Source organism: Bombus vancouverensis, chromosome 10 (genome assembly GCF_051014615.1).
Source record: "Bombus vancouverensis nearcticus chromosome 10, iyBomVanc1_principal, whole genome shotgun sequence".
NCBI classification, from domain to species: domain Eukaryota; kingdom Metazoa; phylum Arthropoda; class Insecta; order Hymenoptera; family Apidae; genus Bombus; species Bombus vancouverensis.
Window position 1 is genome coordinate 11536886 of NC_134920.1, and position 20599 is coordinate 11557484.

General features: G+C 39.2%; 1 protein-coding gene across 5 annotated transcripts in view; it reads right to left on the minus strand.

Moving 5' to 3' along the window:
* Positions 1 to 20599, minus strand: part of LOC117158274 (uncharacterized) — a 119151-nt gene that overhangs the window by 37213 nt on the left and 61339 nt on the right. For 4 of the 5 annotated variants that reach the window (XM_033336984.2, XM_033336985.2, XM_076622293.1 and 1 more), the window contains exons 8-16: positions 11808 to 12059; positions 7448 to 7767; positions 6266 to 6824; positions 5222 to 5646; positions 4682 to 4811; positions 4128 to 4580; positions 3432 to 3602; positions 1791 to 1928; positions 179 to 284 (exon numbers count right to left, since the gene is read on the minus strand). In XM_033336984.2, the coding sequence (XP_033192875.1) occupies positions 179 to 284; positions 1791 to 1928; positions 3432 to 3602; positions 4128 to 4580; positions 4682 to 4811; positions 5222 to 5646; positions 6266 to 6824; positions 7448 to 7767; positions 11808 to 12059 (2554 nt within the window). The remainder of the gene's footprint in view (positions 1 to 178; positions 285 to 1790; positions 1929 to 3431; positions 3603 to 4127; positions 4581 to 4681; positions 4812 to 5221; positions 5647 to 6265; positions 6825 to 7447; positions 7768 to 11807; positions 12060 to 20599) is intronic. The other variant, XM_076622294.1, reaches the window with a different exon arrangement.

Here is a 20599-nt window from a genome sequence, read left to right on the forward strand (position 1 = left end):
AAATATTTTATATCTTTTCTGCTTCTGTATGTTCCCTCTATGTCTTCGCGTTAGAGAATAAAATAATAAAATTACGAAAGAAGCAAAAATACAAGTCCGCTCAGAGCAGTAACTAATACAGCGGCCATGTACGACAGTGAAATAGAAAATGATCGACGGTGAATTTGATTGTACTCACCACGAATTTGTTTCACGTATTTTTCGCTTCGGAACGAATTGCTGACGGACTCCAATAACGCGTGCAGACACCGCAGATTTTCGCTACACGCACATTCCACTTCGGACTACAACATAAAAACTTACGTCAGTCTACGTATTCCATTGTCTTTAATTGGAAGTAAAAAGAATTACTCTAGCAACATTCCGTGAAATCAAATTCAGCTTTCGTTAACATTTCTACGTATAATCGGATAGTAGCAAAAAAGAAGTGAGAAAGAATCCAAGCACAATGTTTTTACTATGTTCATGCTAAAAATATTGCTTATTGCTCAAAATAATTAAAAACCAGTATGTAAAAGATAATTCAACAGAGTTTCATGCATAGATAATTTATTAAAGGAATTAAGTATAGTATGAAACAACTCTTCTTTCTTTTAATTATTTTAAGAATTCCTTTGATTATGTTAAGCAATCTACATTGTTTATTCCCATCGCCATAGAAAATTTTATTCTAAATAAATCCACTTTTCCGATCTTTAAATTACTCAATACTATTACCCGCTCGATATAGCAAATCATTTAGAAGTAGTAAAAATGCGACAATATACTTACGGCAAAATTAAAGTAGAAAAAATCTCAAGTACACCTTGCAAATCACCGATCAAAAGCAATTATTCATTCGCAATAACTCTCAGGGAATATACTCTTGCAAAAGACAACGTGAAATCGCTCATGAAGCAATTCAGGGACATGTACAATAACTTGGATATTTGTCAACATGATTTGTGAGTACGGGTTACACAAGCAGGATAAGGATAGAATAGTAAACATGCAAGTGAATAGTATTAGTACAATCTCCTTTTCCTATTTTCCATCATTATTTGAATGATATTTATTATTGTCCGCTTTACTAATTTCATTCATGAGTAAGAATTTCTTATTTACATACTGTATTATTTATTGTTAAATGGTAATAGATCAGATGGACGATCAGAAACACATAAAAAGAAAATTTTTATATTACAATTTTATTTATATTTATACAATGATTGGCAATTTGTCCTTGTATGTCACTGTTTCAAAGCATGTATGTGTCAAGCAATCCTATACAATATGCTAGATATACATATATTTTAACTTTCCTTTAAAAAAATACATATACATTATCTATATGTCATAAATAATAAGAAAAATCAAGTCTATCGAGGGACCTTCGTCAAGTAATAAATTCAAGCAGTAGCGTTTAGAAGTAAAAATAAAACTGTAAAAGAAATACTTAGAAAGCAAAAAGCATCACACAGTATTATCCAAATACACGACATTCCTCATACGCATTAACTAAATTAAACGATTGAAAGATTATCAAAAATACAAGAAAACGAGACGATATAATCTTTTTTCTTGTAACGATTACAAGATGAGGAAGCACACAAAGCACACAAAAAGAGAAATTAATTGTCCTTCTTTTAATTGTGCCATACAGTCATTAAGAAAAAGTATCTTATATGGGCCCATAGGCGTAATAAATTGCAATAAAGCCACGAAAAGAAACTTTGTACGCTTCTTTGCAAATATTCCAAAAATTTAGGCCGGGATTGTACTATAAAGTACAAGCTGAATGGGCTACGTACGTTATCTTGCGGTATCGTGCCGTTGCACGACCTCGAGAATAAACTTTCAGCAAGTGATAACTGAGACTGCGACTTCTCGATTACGTTCCGTATATCCTCCACGTCACTGTCGCTGTCTTCCGTGGTATCGGTTATTTCCTGTAACAAATTTCCAATTTTTCTTAATTTTCTTCTATTACTCCTTTATGTGGTGTAATATTGATTTTACTTTAAGATCAATCCATGTTAATTTATTAACGAAAAGAAGTTTATTATTATTACTTTGTAAATAATGGCTGTTATATTAACGAGTTTGGAAATTTTAAGAGCAATGGTAGCGTACTACTGGTCAATATGTATTGAAGTCAAGCATGCTAAGCTAAACATTCTCTTTGTCTGTTCTTGCCAGTGGCACACAAAACCCGTTTGAAGTCAAGGGCAAATTTTTGAAACATAGCTATCGTAGTTATCCGATTTATTGGTCGAGATAACAAACTGATTCTACTGTACACAGAAATGATTTTAACAACGCGATACGTATATCATATATGAAAATTAATTTCAATAGATATCTAATTTGATTTTATTTGCAACTGTTAGTAAATTTTTTTTATCGATTATACAACAGTAGATGTTAATTACTTATTTGTATTAAACTGTAATATACTTTGAGCAATTATTACTGCACATGAGAAATATTTTCAACGTATATAAAAATTCAATAAACGATATATATATAAAATTTCATTCAGAGAAAGTGTAATTCGTAGAAATTCTTACTCGATATTTATCATTAAAATTCTGATCCAGATACCGCCTGCGAGACATTTCTAGCAGTGACTGTATGTGTAATTACATCGTTTATCCTCGTTAAGATATCATCACCGTGAAGACGCGTTCGTCTCAAAGAAGACTTGATAAGACACGGAGAGATTCAACGGAGAAATGTGTTGTGCGAAAGAAAATTTCTTTTCGAGATAATGTTATACGTACATTGAATAGAAAGTACTATCCAATGATCATTATGTTTGAATTACCCTCGAGATGAAAAGAAAGATAACTCATGAATAATTTATGCGTCTAGATGGAGTATATGCAAAAATTGAGTAAAGTATGCTCGAGCATATCTGGTGCAAGGTAATAATTCGGCGTAAGGTCAAGGCAAATATTAAAGTGATTTTGTGGTTGGACAGATAAAATTAAATATTTATTTGCTGCAGAAGAATTACATTCATTCTACGGCAATATACAAATAGTGATTCTTTATTCTTCCTTAAAACGAAACGCTACAACACAGAGGAAGAGCTATGACTAAACTACGACACCGGTATACTTTCTGTTAAACAAAATTCCAGACACGATTTCATTGAGAAATAAAACAATAAATCGTTGTGCATTAAGGCAATTAATTAATCACACTAGGGATATGTAAACTATATTTGGCGACATTTGGCGTGGATAACAGAAATTATTGTTCTATTCTTAATGTAATGATACCAATGTCGATTTTCATTGTACAAATATTGACTCATATGCGATTCCATATACTGGCCCATGTTATATACAAGATAATGGAAATCCGTATGCAAAGATATAGCAGATGTATTGTCACAGAAAGAATATGGACACTTGATCAAGAAAGAGTAATAGAATGGAACGTACATGATCCATACGACTTCTAGGCAGTGGAGAACTAGCGGGCATTGCGCTCATACTGGAGGCACAGTCGGATTGACTATCAAGGAAGTTTCGGTAATCATCTCCAAAGTCCAATAATCTTCGTGCCGTTTCTACGTCTGGCGCTTCACTGTATGGCTCGCTCATATATTTCTCCTATTGAAAAGAGATCAGTTTAAAAATAAGTATTTGCTTATTGAATCCATTAATATGAACATCGACATAATGCTTCTAATTAAATAAATCGTTTCAAAAGAATTCAACGTTAGGAACTTGTCAGGAACTTATTTGTTTGATAAGAGTGTTCATTTCCACCTAATTGTTAGTCTCAATTGCATAAGGCAATTTCTCTAGTCCACTCTTTAATACTATCATTATGGTAACAATAATATCAAGTGAAATTTCCAAGAGATAAAAGTTAGATTTCCTAAAACGATCTTACCTATGAACGTACTCCATCCATATCCTCACAATCGATTTCAAAGAATTGCATAAAATTGTTATTTATTCGCTTCTGATCCTAATTATTGCCTGTTACATAACACAACCTAACTTTGTTAAAAGCGATACCAGGAAAAAGAAACACCAAAAAATTAATATCAAAACGAAAACAAAAAGTGAAACAAAAAAAGGAGAAGAACAGGAATTTTGTTTCGTAGGATTCCAGTTGAAACCAGTTACCTGATAATTATCCCAAGCTTGATCGGAGATCGAGTTGTTTCCGAGGCTATTCATTTCGATGTCGCTATCGACGTTCAGTTGCTGATTGCACAGCTCCTTGTTGCTTGGAACGGTATCGTAGTAGGCGAAGCAGCCTCGCGTATAGTTACGTTGTTCCTCACCCTCGGTCTCGGATGTGGAAGCCACCGAAGTACAGCAAGGTAACCTGAACGGCGGTGTCGGGTCGCTGACGATCGTCCTCTCCGCCGAGAGTTGCTGATGAGCGGTGCACCCCGAGAAAGAGCCGGATTTTACCAGGGTAGTCAAACGACCGTGACAGTCTCTCGAAATGGTGCGCATCGCGCGATTTCCGCTTACTTTACGCGGTGAACGTTGTTGATTCGACGAGCTGCCATCGCTTCCCGCCGAATGATTCGCGGTCACACCTTCCGAACTGGAGTCACTTTTACGACCCTATGTAAACGGAAAAGCGAGAAAGAATGGAAACACGTGAAAACAATTTTAATAGCTTTGGCGCGCTCTTTTCTAGCTACGAGCAAGCAGCATCGTCTTACCAGGTTCTTCTTGCGCAACCTGCTCTTTTTCCTGCGCAACGAACTGTTTCGAACCACACGGCCGTCGTGGCAAATGATCGACTCCTCCAATAACGTGGACGTTGAGTTGTTGAACGATTTCCGTGATCCTCTGTAATTCAAATGAGGTGAAATTAAAATGTCTGCCAGTTCGATGAGGCAATAGGGTATCGAGGCAACGCGACGTCGCGGTTGTCGACACGCGATGGATTTGAATAATGCGCTCCCATGCGCATCGATTACACTATAAATCGATGTGTATACCTCGATGGTTCTAATTACACGCGCCGTCTCGAAAGCGAAAGATACTGTAACTTATTCATCGAAGTAAATTGGAAACTTGAAAATTTGGAACGTTCAGATTGAAAAAGATCTAAAAGTGAAAGTCTCGATTCAAAAATTTACATTTCCAATCTATCCAATTCTACGATCTATTCGTTCTAATTATAACCGATATTATTTCTACGATACAAATTCGCTTCTAAAACGAGCAAACAAAGATATGTAGAATTATCTACTTACGTTGCATCGAGGGATACGGATTTAGTGGGCGGAGTAGCGATTAACTGGTGGAGCGCAGTTTCGCTTATGGAGAACTGCGAAATCGGGTCATTGGTTTGGTTCAAATTCGAGTTGTTCCCGATCTGTGAGATACAAGATACGCTCCATGGTCTGGGCCCGTTGTGCTTCTGCTTGCAGCGCATCACGACTTTTGGCGTACTCGTGTCCAGCATCGGATGCGCCTCGTTGATCGGCGTTTTCTCAGCGTCGTCGAATATCTCTTGCGACACCGATTGAGACGTGCAACCCAGTGCACCTTCGAATCTGCGATACGTCGCAACGCTACTCTGTAGATCCTCCGATGAAACCGACTGCCTCTCCCCATCGGATTCTTCCGTCGTATACTCGCCACTGGCATCGCAGCTATCCAACGGCTGTAATTCACGCTGATTACAATTGTTACGAAACGTTATAATTCCCCCTTAGACCTCGTTACAACTGGCGCGCATGATCAGACTGACGATTCGGTTCCTTGACCGTTTTATATTCCTTTTATAATTCTTCTTTTCTTTTGCTCTTTACGTACTTTACTTTTCTTTTCGAAATATTATTCTAGCTTTTTATTTAATTATCGCGTTTGCAATGCTTGTTTAACGAACGAACGATAGCGGAGTAAGATATTTCGAAAGCGGATATTATACTTGCGCGTTTTCTTTCCAATCGTTAATGTAACTTGATCGAATCCAAACAAGCATTTTAAACATCGATTAAGTAACTCATCGACGACAAAGGATCGAGATATCACGTGTCCATTCTTTCACATTGTTACGAAATATTCAATTTGCAAAGCGGAGGAAGCTTGGACATTGTGCATGAATCGACAATTCCCAACGAAAAACCAATTACGTTAAATTCAATTACATTAAATTCCAAAGAACGACCTTGTTGCCTTCCGATTAGCACGAAATAATCTTCTTCGCGTTAAATAAACGAACAAAAGAAAAGATCGTAAAAGGCAAACGTCGAGCTATTCACCCCATGACAATAGCAATAATTACAACCTACCTGCGACGTGGATCGTCCGTCGTGGCTTCGTACAGAGTTCAGTTTCAGCCATTCCTTGATCCTCGCGTATTTGGCGCGATGATTATTCGTTATACCCTCCTTATCATCGAGAATGAGCTGAGGGAAAGTCTTCGTTGCACCGTTGCGCCTTTCCTCTCCGACTAATTTCTCTACTTCCTTAATGAGCCTTTGGATGCTCGTCTTGTCGTTTCTCGTTTCGTCGTCACTGTCTTTCTCGCAGCGAGAAGACGCGTCGGTTTCGTTTGAAGTCTCGTTCACACCCTCCATGTTGGAAGTCTCTTTTACGGGCTTCATTTCGCTCGTTTTAGCGTTTCCCTCGCTAGCTCGTGGTTGACTCTGCCCCTCGCCGAAGTCCAGACGCACCAGAACGTTGGTCTTGCGTTGCTCCGTCGTAACGTTATTCACCCGCGATGACGTGTACGTCCACTCTTCCTCCGACGAGTCCTCCGCTACGATCGCCGCCTCCTCGTTCTGCTCAGAGTCGGTGTCCAAGTGGCGGAAGTAGAAGGTCGCGCAATTCTTCGATTTCCTGTCGGACCTAATGCGAAACGACACGGATCAGTGGTGTGAAATTCTGATTATCTCTCGTGGACTCTCATCGTCTAAAAAGCTTAATAAAAGCCTTAACTTTTTACGTATTCTTTATTTCGGTTGCTTCCGAGTACTCCGAACTTTGAGTACTTCGATTATTCCGAATATTTTCAGTATTTTGAAATTTGTATGATTTTACTCGAACATCGTGATTAATTAGAGATAGTAAGTGGTATCTAGGTAAATTTTGATAACGTAGATCTGTGTTTTTTGAAAATACCGTATTTCGTAACTACCGAGTGTTTCATAGAGATACATTGGATTAACCCTCTGCAACCCGTTATTTTCCTTGCAACGAAACTTTTCATTATCGTCGCAGTTTCTTACGGAACTTCGGGAACATTTACTTTCGCATCATCTCTATAAAACACCTTCTTCGAAAAGTTTTCTCCAATTACCATACCGATTACAAAACATCAGCAAGTGTGAACGACGAAGATGAATAAAAATACCAACGTGTTGATCGAACGAAACATTAACACGAACTCTCTGAATACAGCACTAACGTATTCGTGCACGTCAATTAGGCGTACACGCCCACGCGATAAAATCCTGATAAGGTGATCTTACGTGTTAAAAGAGGCGACCTCCTCAGTCGTTCTGCGACGTTTCACTGGCTCGTTAGCGGCTAAATTGCCGCTCGATTGTTCAGAATTCCCTGGCTGGCCGTCGATCTGGTCGCAGCTCTCCTCGATGGCCGTCGAATTTGTCATCGGTACGGTGTCAGGTGTCGGTGGCATGTCGTATTCTTCGTCTTCGCTTACCGCACCTTCCTCGATGTCAGCTTCTTCGCCCTGATCGCCTAACGTGCTCGCGATTCGATTAACTTCTTGGAGATTTTCCACTCCGTCGGACTTTGTGTCCATCACATAAACCGGACATAATTCATCCTGAAATCAGACGTTACGAAGCGTTTCTTCTTTTTTCTGTTTTTCACTATTTCAGTTGAGAAATTCCGTGGTCATTTTAAGATTCAAAACTTTTCAAGATCGCACTATGATAATCGGTGAGATTGCGCTAATCCGGACCATGCCGCGTTGTCGCAAAGACACTTTTTTTTTTAGTAAAATAGGTTGTGTTTGAAATGTTCGATATCGAAGGAAACATAATCGACAGTGAGAACTGTACGTTCACATCACACCGCTGCGACTGACCGAGCGCGAGGCGCGTGCAGATTATCACGATAATTTTCTACGATAAGGAGTTAATTATCGATCAAGCCGCTAACTGGCGCGCAACAACGCAAACAATTGTCCGATCTCATCAAAATATCACGGCAATAAACGAACAGAATGTTTCTACCTATGCTTGAGAGAAGGGCGACTTTCGAGAGTAATCGTACGGATAGATATATATCGAACGATTAATTTTTCCTTTCTTTCTGAGACATAAAGAAAATAATAAATATCACGCAACCTACATAATTAAACCTACATTTTTTCATTTGTACATCAATCTAATAAATTTTATAATTATCCAGCACAGATCTACCTTTCTTTCGTAATAAGTATACCGTAATAAATTACTGCGAATCGATAAAAGCTTTAAAATATTTGGAACAGAAGATAAACCTTCCGACGCCTCGATCACGTTTCCTACAACAAGTTTTCGAAAAATGTCTTCCGCGTATCAGCATATCGAAACATAATAAAGCGCATACGTGTCGAATACGCGTGTGTACGGCCCGCTGTATAATGGCGGCACATATATACGTGCTCGTTTCGCGGCAGATTTCTTTCCACTTAACACACTCAGTGACGGTATGCGAACGCCATTCCGGTCATTATTATTTGTTGCTCGACAAAACGGATTCTCTCTCGTGCTCCATAAAATCGAACGTGATGCAACCGTGAAAATTTCACGCTTCGAAGTGTTTCTCGCGTTACCTCGGCCGATCGTATGCGCGCTTTCGTTCGTCGGTCGATTCCATTCGTATTTGACGAAATGGCAAAAACGTTTCGATCGATCAAAGAAAAACGAGAAACACGCCGACGCCATTAAGATTTCAGGTTACAGCTATTTTCACTACGGCGAGGTTCTTGCTGTGACTATGAAAATAAGATAGGTAATTCGCTTCGTTAACTGATTTGCCTCTTCGTACTTGTCTTTTCCTCTATGCGAGTTGTTTCAGATGCAAACATATGGGGTAAGTACAAGTCGTTTTTGATACATGTCCGGTAACAGGGAAATGGTGGACTAGTTTGAACGAGCAAAAAATATTTTCAAGATCAACTGCATTGGTTCGAGCGAAGAAAATAAAGACAGGCACGGTAACGTGACAAAATAATGGAATGTAATAACGTTCAATGTAACGACCAGGTAAGAAACTGGTTTCTTCTGTGTAGGAAACGCAGATGTTCGAAACGAACGAAAGAAAATAAATATATATGTACATTCGTTCCTGATTAGTCGAGAAGAGGGTTGATGCAATGGAAGCACGTTCCTCGGCGTCACGTACGCGTAATTACTCGTCAATTTCAATTTTATTTTATTTTGCCTCGTGAATATTTCAAAAGGTAAAAGGCCCCGCGTGCACTTTCTCTCGTCGAGTTCTCATTCCGCTCGCGGAGTAACGCGTTTGGAACAAGAAACGCTTTTCGAGCTTCCTCGAGAGAAAAAAATGAAGAAGAGAAAAAAAGAAACGTAAGAGAAAAAAAAGAAATACCGTTCTCTCTTCTTACCGTCCACAAACTTCTCACTGAACAGTTTCTTCGAATTATTCGGAGGACTTTAACGATACCTGTGCCAGTTTCGTGTCACGAGACTCTGTCAATCAATGGAGGAAGGTCTAGTTAAAGAAGCGATGCGAGGCGATAAATCGTCGTGAGTTTGACGCGCTTCGATTTGATTCAGGTGTTAATTAATGTACACGAAAACGAAAAGTTCGGCGTCGTAAATCAATTTCACCGTGCAACAAAGAGATGGAACGCCGCCGAACGCGTTCCACTCTGCGAGCTATAGTGTTGCCAGGCGTACAAAAAGAGCTTGTTTCAACTGCTATCAAAAAAATGGAACGATATAATTAGCAGAGCAGCAAAAAAAAAAAAGAGAGAATGTTGAACTTATATACACGAAACTTTACTAATTCATTTAATTTTGTTATATCACTTCAACAAAGAGATATAGTCTCAGTTAAAAAACTACAAAGTTATCTACCTCTAGGGAACAATTAATTCACTCGAAACATCCAGATAAATCTTACAAATTGATTTCATCGACTAACAAAGAGACGCAACGAAAGGAACGCGGTGGAACCGCGCTTGAACCCGTGCCACGCACTATAATCACGTTGTGTCGTAGCTCGCGAACGATAGATCATTCACACTGGTAACGCACGTGTGACGAGTAACGTTACACTGTGTACGCTTGATGCACTCGTGATGCCATCCACACACCAGAAAAACATCATCCATTTGTTTTTACACCAACTTTCCCCGATAAACCTGAAAGATACGAGTACAAAAATTGAAATTACGAGAACGTTCAAAATAGAATGTTCGAAATAGACAAGGGGTAGATTGAGACAGAAGTTGCACACAGAGTGCAAGTTGAGGTATACGAGGGACATCGACCACTTTTATTCTGGGAACCAGACAATAGCTGCTAATAAGGATCAGGCTCATCTCCATATTCAGGTATCCGCCGTCTCGTAGATCTAAGCTATTCGATGGTCTTAGAGAGATGTTTCATAGTTCCAGACAACGGATTATAAGACAGAGAGTGTTAGAAAATGACTGGGAAGGAGGATAATGATTCGTAGAAAAGGAAAGTCGAGTGCTACGTTGTAAAGTGGAAATGAAGTTAATACGTTTCCGAGTATGAGACAATTGGAATTATTCTTCGAGATCTGCCGATTTTAATTCTGGAACCGACTGAGGTGACGTTCGAATAATAATTAACGCGAAAGCTGGAGTTTTCTCTTTTGAGGATAATTCAACTTTCTTGTATGGAAGAGATCGTTTGATTGGAAATAAATAAAGAATAACGATTCTATTAATTCGGATATACTCCAGTCCTATCTTACGATGTTTTTCAGAATATCATATTCGAAGCACTATAGAGAAACACGTGTGCATTCAAATCGTTTAAAATCGTTGAATATAGTTTCAGCGCGAAAATGAGTTGAGAGTTCCAAGTAAGAAACGGGATGGAACGTGCCCCGGATTTTATTCGATTCGATCATACGCGGACGTAACGCATGCACCAAGTATGCAAGATAGTTTTTTGTACTCGAAACGAAACAATAGCCGTTAGCTAATAAGGATCAAGTTCACTTCCACAGTCAGGTGTCCATCCTCGAATAACCACGCAGTAACGTCTTCCAAGCCGATGCAATATCGAAGCACAGGAAACCTAGCTCGACAAATATTTCCAATTTTTTAAATTCTCGAGCATCTGCGAAATACTCGAACTGCTTCGTTTTTAAATCTTAGCCGCTAAGCTTCGCATCGATATTCCCTAGTACGAAAAATTACACTGAGAACCGTTTCGTTAATGCTTGAAATATTCTTCTCGATTCGTCGCACGAATCAATTCGAGTTTCACTGAAACACCACAAAGACACCACTAAGTATATCGCCCACGGATCAAAGACTTTCTCGAGCGTAAATCAAAGGCTAATCAACTCGCGACGAACGAGCCGGATCCACCGCTAATCCGCGGGTTCATCTTCGTTAACGAATCCACGAACACATAGGCACACGTGCGATACACCATGGATCGTCAACCGAACAGTCACCTCGCTCTAATCAAGCAAACTTCCTCCCGAAGGCTCGTGCTCCATTGTTCTTCGGCAACAGTTTGGGAAACGTTGCCATACCGGTTTCACGACTCCTCTATACAGTGTATGTTCTCGACCAGCGAATATCCCGCTAAATATTCTTGCTGCAAGAAGAAAATAATTACAAATATATAGATTTTGTGTACGCACCTCGAAATAGGATCCGTCGCTGATCGATCGATTCTCGGAAGACGCGTCGGTATCGGACAGGTCCGCTCTGCTAGTGGCTGGATCCTCGTAGTATCGCGATCTCGTGGCTCTGTGGCGTTTCGAACGCGTCGAACGAGCCGACTGACCCGGGGATTCCCTTCCAGAACCTCGCGAGTGTCTACGGCTGAGTCGAGGCTGCTTCGTGACTGGCTCCTCGTCGCTGTCGCTACTGCAGTGGTAAACCACCAAGTTCTGAAACACGCCGAACAGCCGAATCACTTCATCTGATAATCTTCGTTCGTCCGCCACGCCTGTTACGTACCAGTCTCTGATTCTATCAAAATGTCTAGGTAAATCGGTCTGTCTACCACGCACGTGTTTATGAATCCTTTGTCGGACTCGAGGATGGACTCTTCGAGGGAATTATTGGGTAGTTTAAATCTCTGTCTCGTGATTTTAGTTTTTAGCCTCCTTTTGGTTTCGCGAGTTTGTGTTTTTGTCGGATCAAAGTACAGAGACTACGGATACGTAGATTGTATTATACGATTGCGCGACAAAATTGAATCTTAGAATAGCGATTGAATTTTGATTGACGTACTTTTTGTTACAAATATAGTTCGATGGTACAATCGTGGAGAATAGATCCTGATATAACGTTACCTTTTTATTGTCACTGTATTTACCTAGAATGAAAAGAAAAAAGAAATAGAGAGTCACTGGAACGTCGAATATAAAAGAGAGGAGGCTAAAGGAACAATATGTCCATTTCTATAGCAGTAATTTCTTGTCGACGAGTATCGTGAAAGAGAGCCACGACAACGAGAAACTGGGCGCGGCAAAAATTAGACGAGAAACGTGTATCCACAAAGCTTGGAATAATTTTTCCACGGTTTTATCCTATCCTCGATTCAAACTAATTTTACGCTGGCGCCGATCCAACTCGAGTTTTCTGTGAATTCATATAAAACATCGTTTCCTCCTTCTTTGCTCTCCAAAATTTCCATCAGCCTTCGAATCTCGCCCGTGCCGAAAGAAATTTCCGCCGATGTCTCGCGTTGTGTGACAATACGAATTAACACGTTTCCTGTCAGGGTGACACACTCGCACACCATAGTGTATTTAGCATTTTTCGCATCAATAATCTTTTTTTGCACTTTGAATATGAAATCTGCACGGCTTTCTTTCTCTTCTTCTGCATACATTTCAAATGTAAATGTTAGATCGAAATTAATTCCAAATGAAAAATTCTAGCATGTGTTCCCGTTTTCCACGATATTAAGCCATAATATATTCCCAAGAATCTCTAGAAATCCATACGCTGTTATTAAACGAAAAACGAAAGTGAAAATCGCGAATCATAATGCGTAGTCGTAGCGAGGCTCGATTATTAGTTTCTTTTCAACAATACAGAAAGGCTGGAAACGATTACGAGTACGCGAAGCCCCTTTAATTACAGATCGAAATCACATCGAAATCAATGATTATCCCGACCGTTGAAGGCATTCACTGGCAAGAGCTGTGCCATTGGCAGCGTGGCCAAGCGACACAACGTGACTAACGAAAGACGTTCGATGGACGCGACTGATACAGTCTAGAGAACGTGTGTGTATCAGCCGACGAATAAATGCAAAATTAATGGTCGATTTCACCGTGGTTCGAGTAAATTTAGACACCGGTGATTTATAGGATTAACCGTACACCTCGGGAACCGAGATATTATTCTCGTATCAATTAAACGCACGCGTTAATCGGACCCAAGGCGTTTCAACTTGATTTCCAATTTCGCGTGTGCCATGGCTTACTTAGCGTTAATTATCCATCGAGGGTTTAAAGGACCATTCTTCTTTGCCTACTCTTATCATCTCCAACGTGAAAGTTGTAATTTATTTCTTATTAACGATGAAACGGAATTTATTGGAAAATAAAGAAATTGCAAGAATATCGCGAGTTTTTTCTTGTGGTTCAGTGTACATTACACATGGAAGGATAAAGTGTCTTCTAATGTAAGTTAGTAGTATAAATATCGGGAAACGTGGTAAGTAGATAATCTCCGGTATACGATTGATAAGAGAAAGAAATAAATGCAAGTGCCCGATAAGATCTGTTATGTCTTCGATATACGATTCGAAATACGTCCAATTCAGTGGAACTTTATTCTTTAATAATCTTGAATAATCGTGACATCATAGCCTATAATAGTATGTAAAATTTCAAGATTCTTTTTATCGAAGAAATATTAAAGAAATAGAATGTTTAGAAATAGAAAGATTTTAGACCAATGGTACTTTTATGTGAACGCTGTAACAAGACGTTTCGCCAACGAGTAAATAATCGCGTTTTACGACTTGATCTTCTTAATGGATTGATTTAATTGTTGGTCAAAGCCGGGTGAAAGGCGTGTCAGTGAAACATCCTGATAATAATCGTTACATCTTAGTTAGATCGTTTCTAAGCAGAGCGATGCTCACAAAAGACCACGCAATTTTCATCTAATTTATTAACTTTCTACGGTCTAGATAAAGGAATTCTTTTCAACAAACGAACTTAATACCAAACACAAAATGACATTAAACAGTCGAAAGCATTTCTAACGTTAATGAAAGGAAATTATGTTATAGAAATATCCAAATTTCAATTTACAATTAGCCACTTGTAAGTAAAATTTAGCAAATGTAGCAACAATGAAATTTTTAATGTACATGCACGGTTAATTAAATTTCAAACGCTGGCTATTAATTACATATACATATTTTTAATGATAAAAACTTGTTAGATTCCATTTCTCTCAACAGATAAGCTGCTAGCAAATCTAATCTCCGACAAGAATAAATATACAAAATAATCGGAATTTTTCTCGGTTCTTTTTCGTTCTGGCGCAGGAGCCTCTGATAGTTTAGAAAACAAACTATCTAGCGATAGTTTTAATTGAACTAAACGATAACGAATAGCACATCTTTGACAATAAACAATGATTTTTACAATGTTTTAACTACATATAAAATAAGTATAGCAGGAATATCGATTTAATAAATAACTTCTTAAATATTATTCCCACTGCACGAAAAATTCTGCGATAAAGAAACTCACCGCAAGATCGAACAGGCGCAGATCGAATTAGATTTGTAATAAAATTATCGGGTTTTGTATTTCCGATTCTTTCAATTGAAAAATAACCTAATACAGTAAAATATCGGTACTAAGAGGAAAGCGGATAACTAGGGAAGTTTTCCACGGGTACTGGTAATCGAGGAAAACAAAAAACGGGTAGAGAAGCAGATTCACAACTGTCGGCTAGGAACTCGCTCCGCGTTACTTGGAACTTACTAGAAACCGCAATGAAAAAATAAACGAAAAAGCTGTCCTGGGCAGAAGAGAAAGCCGAGAATGCACGCATCTTCTTACTCGTACAATTCTTCCGTAACAAAGGCCGAGAAAAGCCACAACCGTTAATCAACGACCGCCAGAGCTTGTCTGATTTTTGGGCAACCGACAGTTATGCTTGAATCACAGTGACCCCTTTTGAGTCTTTATATTATCCTTACTTTCTTTCCAAACACAACTTGCGAGAGTAGCGCGTGATTTAAAAAAAAATAAACAAATATTTACCATGAAATGTTGAGAATTTAGTTAGCTGAACGGCAGGAAAAAGAATGTGATCAGACATTTAAGCAATTTGCAATTTCTAGAATCTTTGAGAATCCTTCAAAACTCTTCGTTACTTTCACTTCTATTCTAACTATTTACGAAAGGAATGTGCACCGTATAAGAAATCTTATAATTAGAAATTTAGTGTTACCAAGGAGAAATATATACACTTATAGTTAATTTGCTAAACGCGGAGAAGAAATCTGCGATTGCAGCAGAATCTTTTCGACTTCAAAGCCTTGAAAACGCTACGTTGCTTTCACTTCAACTATTCGAAACAGGAACACACACTGTACGAAATTTCACAAAATCTTTACCTAACGCAATACGATATCCTTGAGATCCGGGGTATACAATTAAAATCGAATTTCTTAGTCGCTCGATCAATCCTCTGCAACCTTTTAGATTTACTTCGAGACTCTTCGATCATTCGCCAAAGAATTCCACACATTCCAAGAAATATCAGAAATTTATCACTGACACTTGGCAAGCAAACCTTACCAGATCCAAAGTAAACAAGTAAAAATCGACTCGTTAATAATCCACGCACTTACGCAATTCTTTCGCCTTCGTGTTTCTCAGAATCGTTCGCAATCGACTAGCTAGCTGCGCCCGTAAATACGTAATAAAGTTCAGCAGGATCAACGGGCCAGAACGGCCGATTCAAAGGTGTTGAGCACGAGGAAAAGTAAATCATTCGCTCTTATTTCGACTGGCTAGTCACGGTTTTGCACCGGGTGACGGGCGCCAAATGTCAGAGGGTCTTTGATCCGCGTATCGAACTTGACTGAATATCTAACTAATATCCAAACTAATTACCTGCGATGGACAGAGGGCCATCTTCGCTGTAGCGTGCTTCGTAGAAGACTGACAGGAATGTCGAGTCGATCAACGATCGTTACCGGGGCGACCTGTTGATACGAGCTACCCGAAGGCGTTTCGAGACTGGGATACCTGACCGTAACTTGGATGTAATGAACATCCCCCCTCTCCGGTTCCACGTGTATTAACTGAGGGATAACGCAGGAAAAGCGAGATGCTAAGAGGAATTGAAACGTGTCTTAGTGACGTTTCTCTGTAATAAAAGCGATGGTCCCTCTGGCTTATTAGGAGTACAGTGTATACTGTCTAGGAGTAGGGTACACTCGTAAGTCTCAGGCATATCCCATTCTTAATAATTATCTGCAAAATTTCATGTTTCTAAACAATATGCTTGGAATCGATAACAGCGAAACTACGGATGTTTATGGAAAAATACGCAGGACGTACACGATATGTAAAAGTACATCAAATATTCAAAGTATGGTACTCGCTGAAATATTTAATGAGTACAACAAGTTTTTGCTTGTTAAAAATATGGATTTGCATAAACATCCGCGGCCTAGTGTTGTCTATTTCAAGTGACACTCGACGAATCTTAGGGAAACGAATTGCAAAATATTGCGCGTCTGACCGCTTCGTTCTCTATCTACAGTAAAGATTATAGGAAATTACAAAGGTTTAAGAATGGAAAGTTCCATGTTGTTAACCTTCGAAAGAATGGAAAATATTATTAGGAATAATTGGGTGTTTATATACCCAAGTATAATTCAGATATAAGTGTTGAAGGAAACTTGTCGAATAGACAGGTCTTCAAATGTCTCAAAGTTAAGGACAGAATAGATAGAATAAAAGATTTTAGGAGACATTACAAACTGTTGAAATATAATACGCTTTTTAGTAGAAAGGTATATGCGTTGGTATATATACAAAGAAGATGAATATGAATAAGACAATAAATTTTACGTTAGAAAGTATACAGTTATTCTACTATCCTTTTATGGTCAACTCTCGTGGATGACTTGATTAATCAATACTTCCGGTTGGTAGGGACCGATAGCCTTTTTCTTCTTTTCCAGCAACGTTATATTCTACGCGAAATCTACTCTGTGTCCGATGACGATTAATATCCTACATCAAGCCTAATATCCAACATCTATCATTGAACGTTTCGTTTAAGTTTGAGTTTATGAACGTTTCCGAGGGAAACATTAAGAGAACCGAGACACGAGCGTTTCGCAAAGTTTCGTCTCGCAGCGTGCGACGCGTCATTGCTTGAATAAATTTGCGTCGAATGGCCACGGTACGGTCCGGCCATGAACTACACCTTGTTCGTCGCTATTTAGAACCACCACTTTCGCCTTTTCAAGCCAGCGTTTCCCCGAGAAAGGGACACGGCACCATGCGTGTCAAAAGATCAACCAACAGAGATAAACGGTAACTCGCTTGGGCACTTTGCACATCAGCGAAACCTCCACCGAGAAAAATGGCTGCGTTCTTTTTAGAAACTGTTCTTCCTTGTATTCGCGGCACGGTGTTTTCTCAACAGGCAGATGGAAGTAAAAAATTCTCGATGATTACGAAACGGACGCAAACGAACGTCAATTTATCTATCCATATTCGTTCGTAAGAATATTTGGATTTTTACCGTGTATAGATATAATATGAAATAGTCGTAGAGAGAAACAGAGTTGTAAAGAGAAATTTCTGAAGCGAGATATTGGAGTAATCTAATAAGTAAGAAACAAGGAACAATATATGACTTTCTAAAAGTTGTAATCGATAGAAATTTCACTTTCCATTGGTCGATTTTAATTAAAACTATGGATTCTGTTCAAAAATGTAATTGCCCCGTAATCCTTTCGATTTTTGTTCCATTTACTTCGAGTTAAATGGCATTAACCCGAGAAATACGACTTTTTCACCGACAAAGATGTTCTTCTAGCCGGTTGATTCGACTGTGCCGCTTATTTATAGCCGCTATAAACGTATGAGAACGAGACACGCGAAACGATGTCGTTAGACACGGGCAAACTCGAGCTGTCATTAATCGAACATGTTAGAATACTTCTTCTCTTTACCCGTCACGATTACCTACTGAATCAGACGTGAACCAAACCGTTGAAAAACGATCGTTCACCCTAGGAAGTCTCATAATGCACGGTGCGGTCATTGAGAAAAATTCGCAGGTTACACCTGCGTTACTACCTGACGTATAAACATTTGCGCCAGGTATACCCATTACGATATAAGACGAGGCCAACTTTCGGTATTTTAATTCATCGACGACTGGTGAGAAATTGTTGTACGCCAAAGATATAACGAAACGTCCACCTGCCCCTTTCCTTTTCTACGAAATTCTCGAGCTTTACGCGAAGACGTTAGCTTCGTAATAAAAATGTCCCTTTGAAGAGTCGTAAAAGAGTTGACGACTGACAATGAATGAAAAATTCTTTACTGCTTACTAGATATTTTAAGGATTTCGATAGTTTCACATTGGAACTATAGAATCGAATGTTTTAGTAAAAAACAAAACGGTTAATTTTTTAATGCTCAAAGTATCGACCTGAGATAATTATTTTATGACTAAATCGATGTAATAAAAATAGACGTATGTGTATGTATATTAACAAAAGTAGCGTCAACTGAATTGATTTTGTAAAAGGTACTTCCAATTTTTGATACTCGCAGAAAGAAAGCTTTGCTGGTGCTTTTATCTATTAAAAAGCGCGACTAAGTAGCACGAAACAGATGAAAAGTAATTTTAAGAAATCGTATCTAACGATAGGCGCGTTATTAGAAAAATAATTATCCGCTCCAATAAAACAGGTTTCGGATAAAAACACGGAGCAAAATATAGTCTCTCCAAGTAAGTTACAGTTTGCTGTAATCCACGTATAGTAACGTTTAATTATCTTTACTACTCTACGTTTACGGGTTAGCAAGTGGTCGTAAACAATTTCGAGTGCGTGAGTGCATTTTCTACCGAGTGTATGCGAGAACGTAGAGAAAAACAGAAGCGGGAAAGAGGTAGAAAGTTAATCCAAAAATACGGAACAGGACTGCGAGATCCGTACAGGCGGTATAAAATACGCAACACAGTTCTCGCAGAATCAGGACTCGAATATCCTCGCGTACACAAACATTTGTATAAAGGAAAGAAAGGGGAAAAAAATAGAAACGATGTCCGTTGGCGATTATGGCGCATAAACGATAATACAGAAATGGCCATAGTAGCGATCGTTAGACTTGCAAATAAGTAACCACGCGATGCTTAAACGCTGCAATTTAATATCCCCGTATTTCCCTTGGAAAGGTGAAATATATGCGGACACACATGAGTAGATATGCTCCATTATGCGACCCTCGCATGGACTTTCCATTCGTCTTGGGAAGAACGAAAAGTCCGACACGAGATACACTCGAAATCGAAACATGGATCGAATTTCATGTCGGATGAATTTTATTGCTCGGTGCGTGCTACGTCTAAACTCGTAAATTGTGCTATTAAAATCTACGAAACTTGTACGAAAACTCGTTGCCAAAAAACGAACGTTCAAAGTGCGATAGAGTAAAAATAGCTAATTAATTAGAATACGATCCGGTAAGATAATTATCAAGAGACAACGGATCGAAGACTTTCGACGATGTCACGCAAGTGAGCCGCTAGCATCCGACCGAAGAGAAGATGTCCTGCCGTCTGTTCGCACGCTTTCCTCTTCGACCGAGCGAACGAGTTACGCGGTTGACATCAACGTTAAATAAACGCAAGCAGGTAAGGATTTATGGGTGTCCTGTAAATTACTTGATCAACTGGCGTGCAAATCATTCGGGAACACGAAAACACGTTCATTCAAATCGACCGGTCGAGGCTGAGTTATCGCGGCCTAGCCCGGTTCCTTGGGAATATCAGTCCTGGTCACGCGACAAGCAATCAAAAATGTATGCAAAACGAGAAACGAGAAACGGAACTCGACCCCGCGTGTCACGTGATATTGCTACATTCATAGCGAGCACGTGGCTCTATCACTTTCACGGAACCGAGTTGTACTTCCGCGAATTGTTATGGCGAACCAAGAAAATAACAAAAGACGATGGAATATTAATTAATTCGCGAAGATGTTTAGTATAGTATCCGGCAGTATTTTTCTTCTCAATGTATCTTTCCGCGTGTATTTTGGGTCGCTGAAGCCGAGAAAGAGGGTCACTTTCACGGAAATGAACAGTTCTAACAATTCGTTCTTACGAACATTTGGCCGACAAGGGTCATAACTTTAGAAATCCGCGCAAGACCGTGATCGTACAAAGAGCGATAAGCGGTAAGCGGC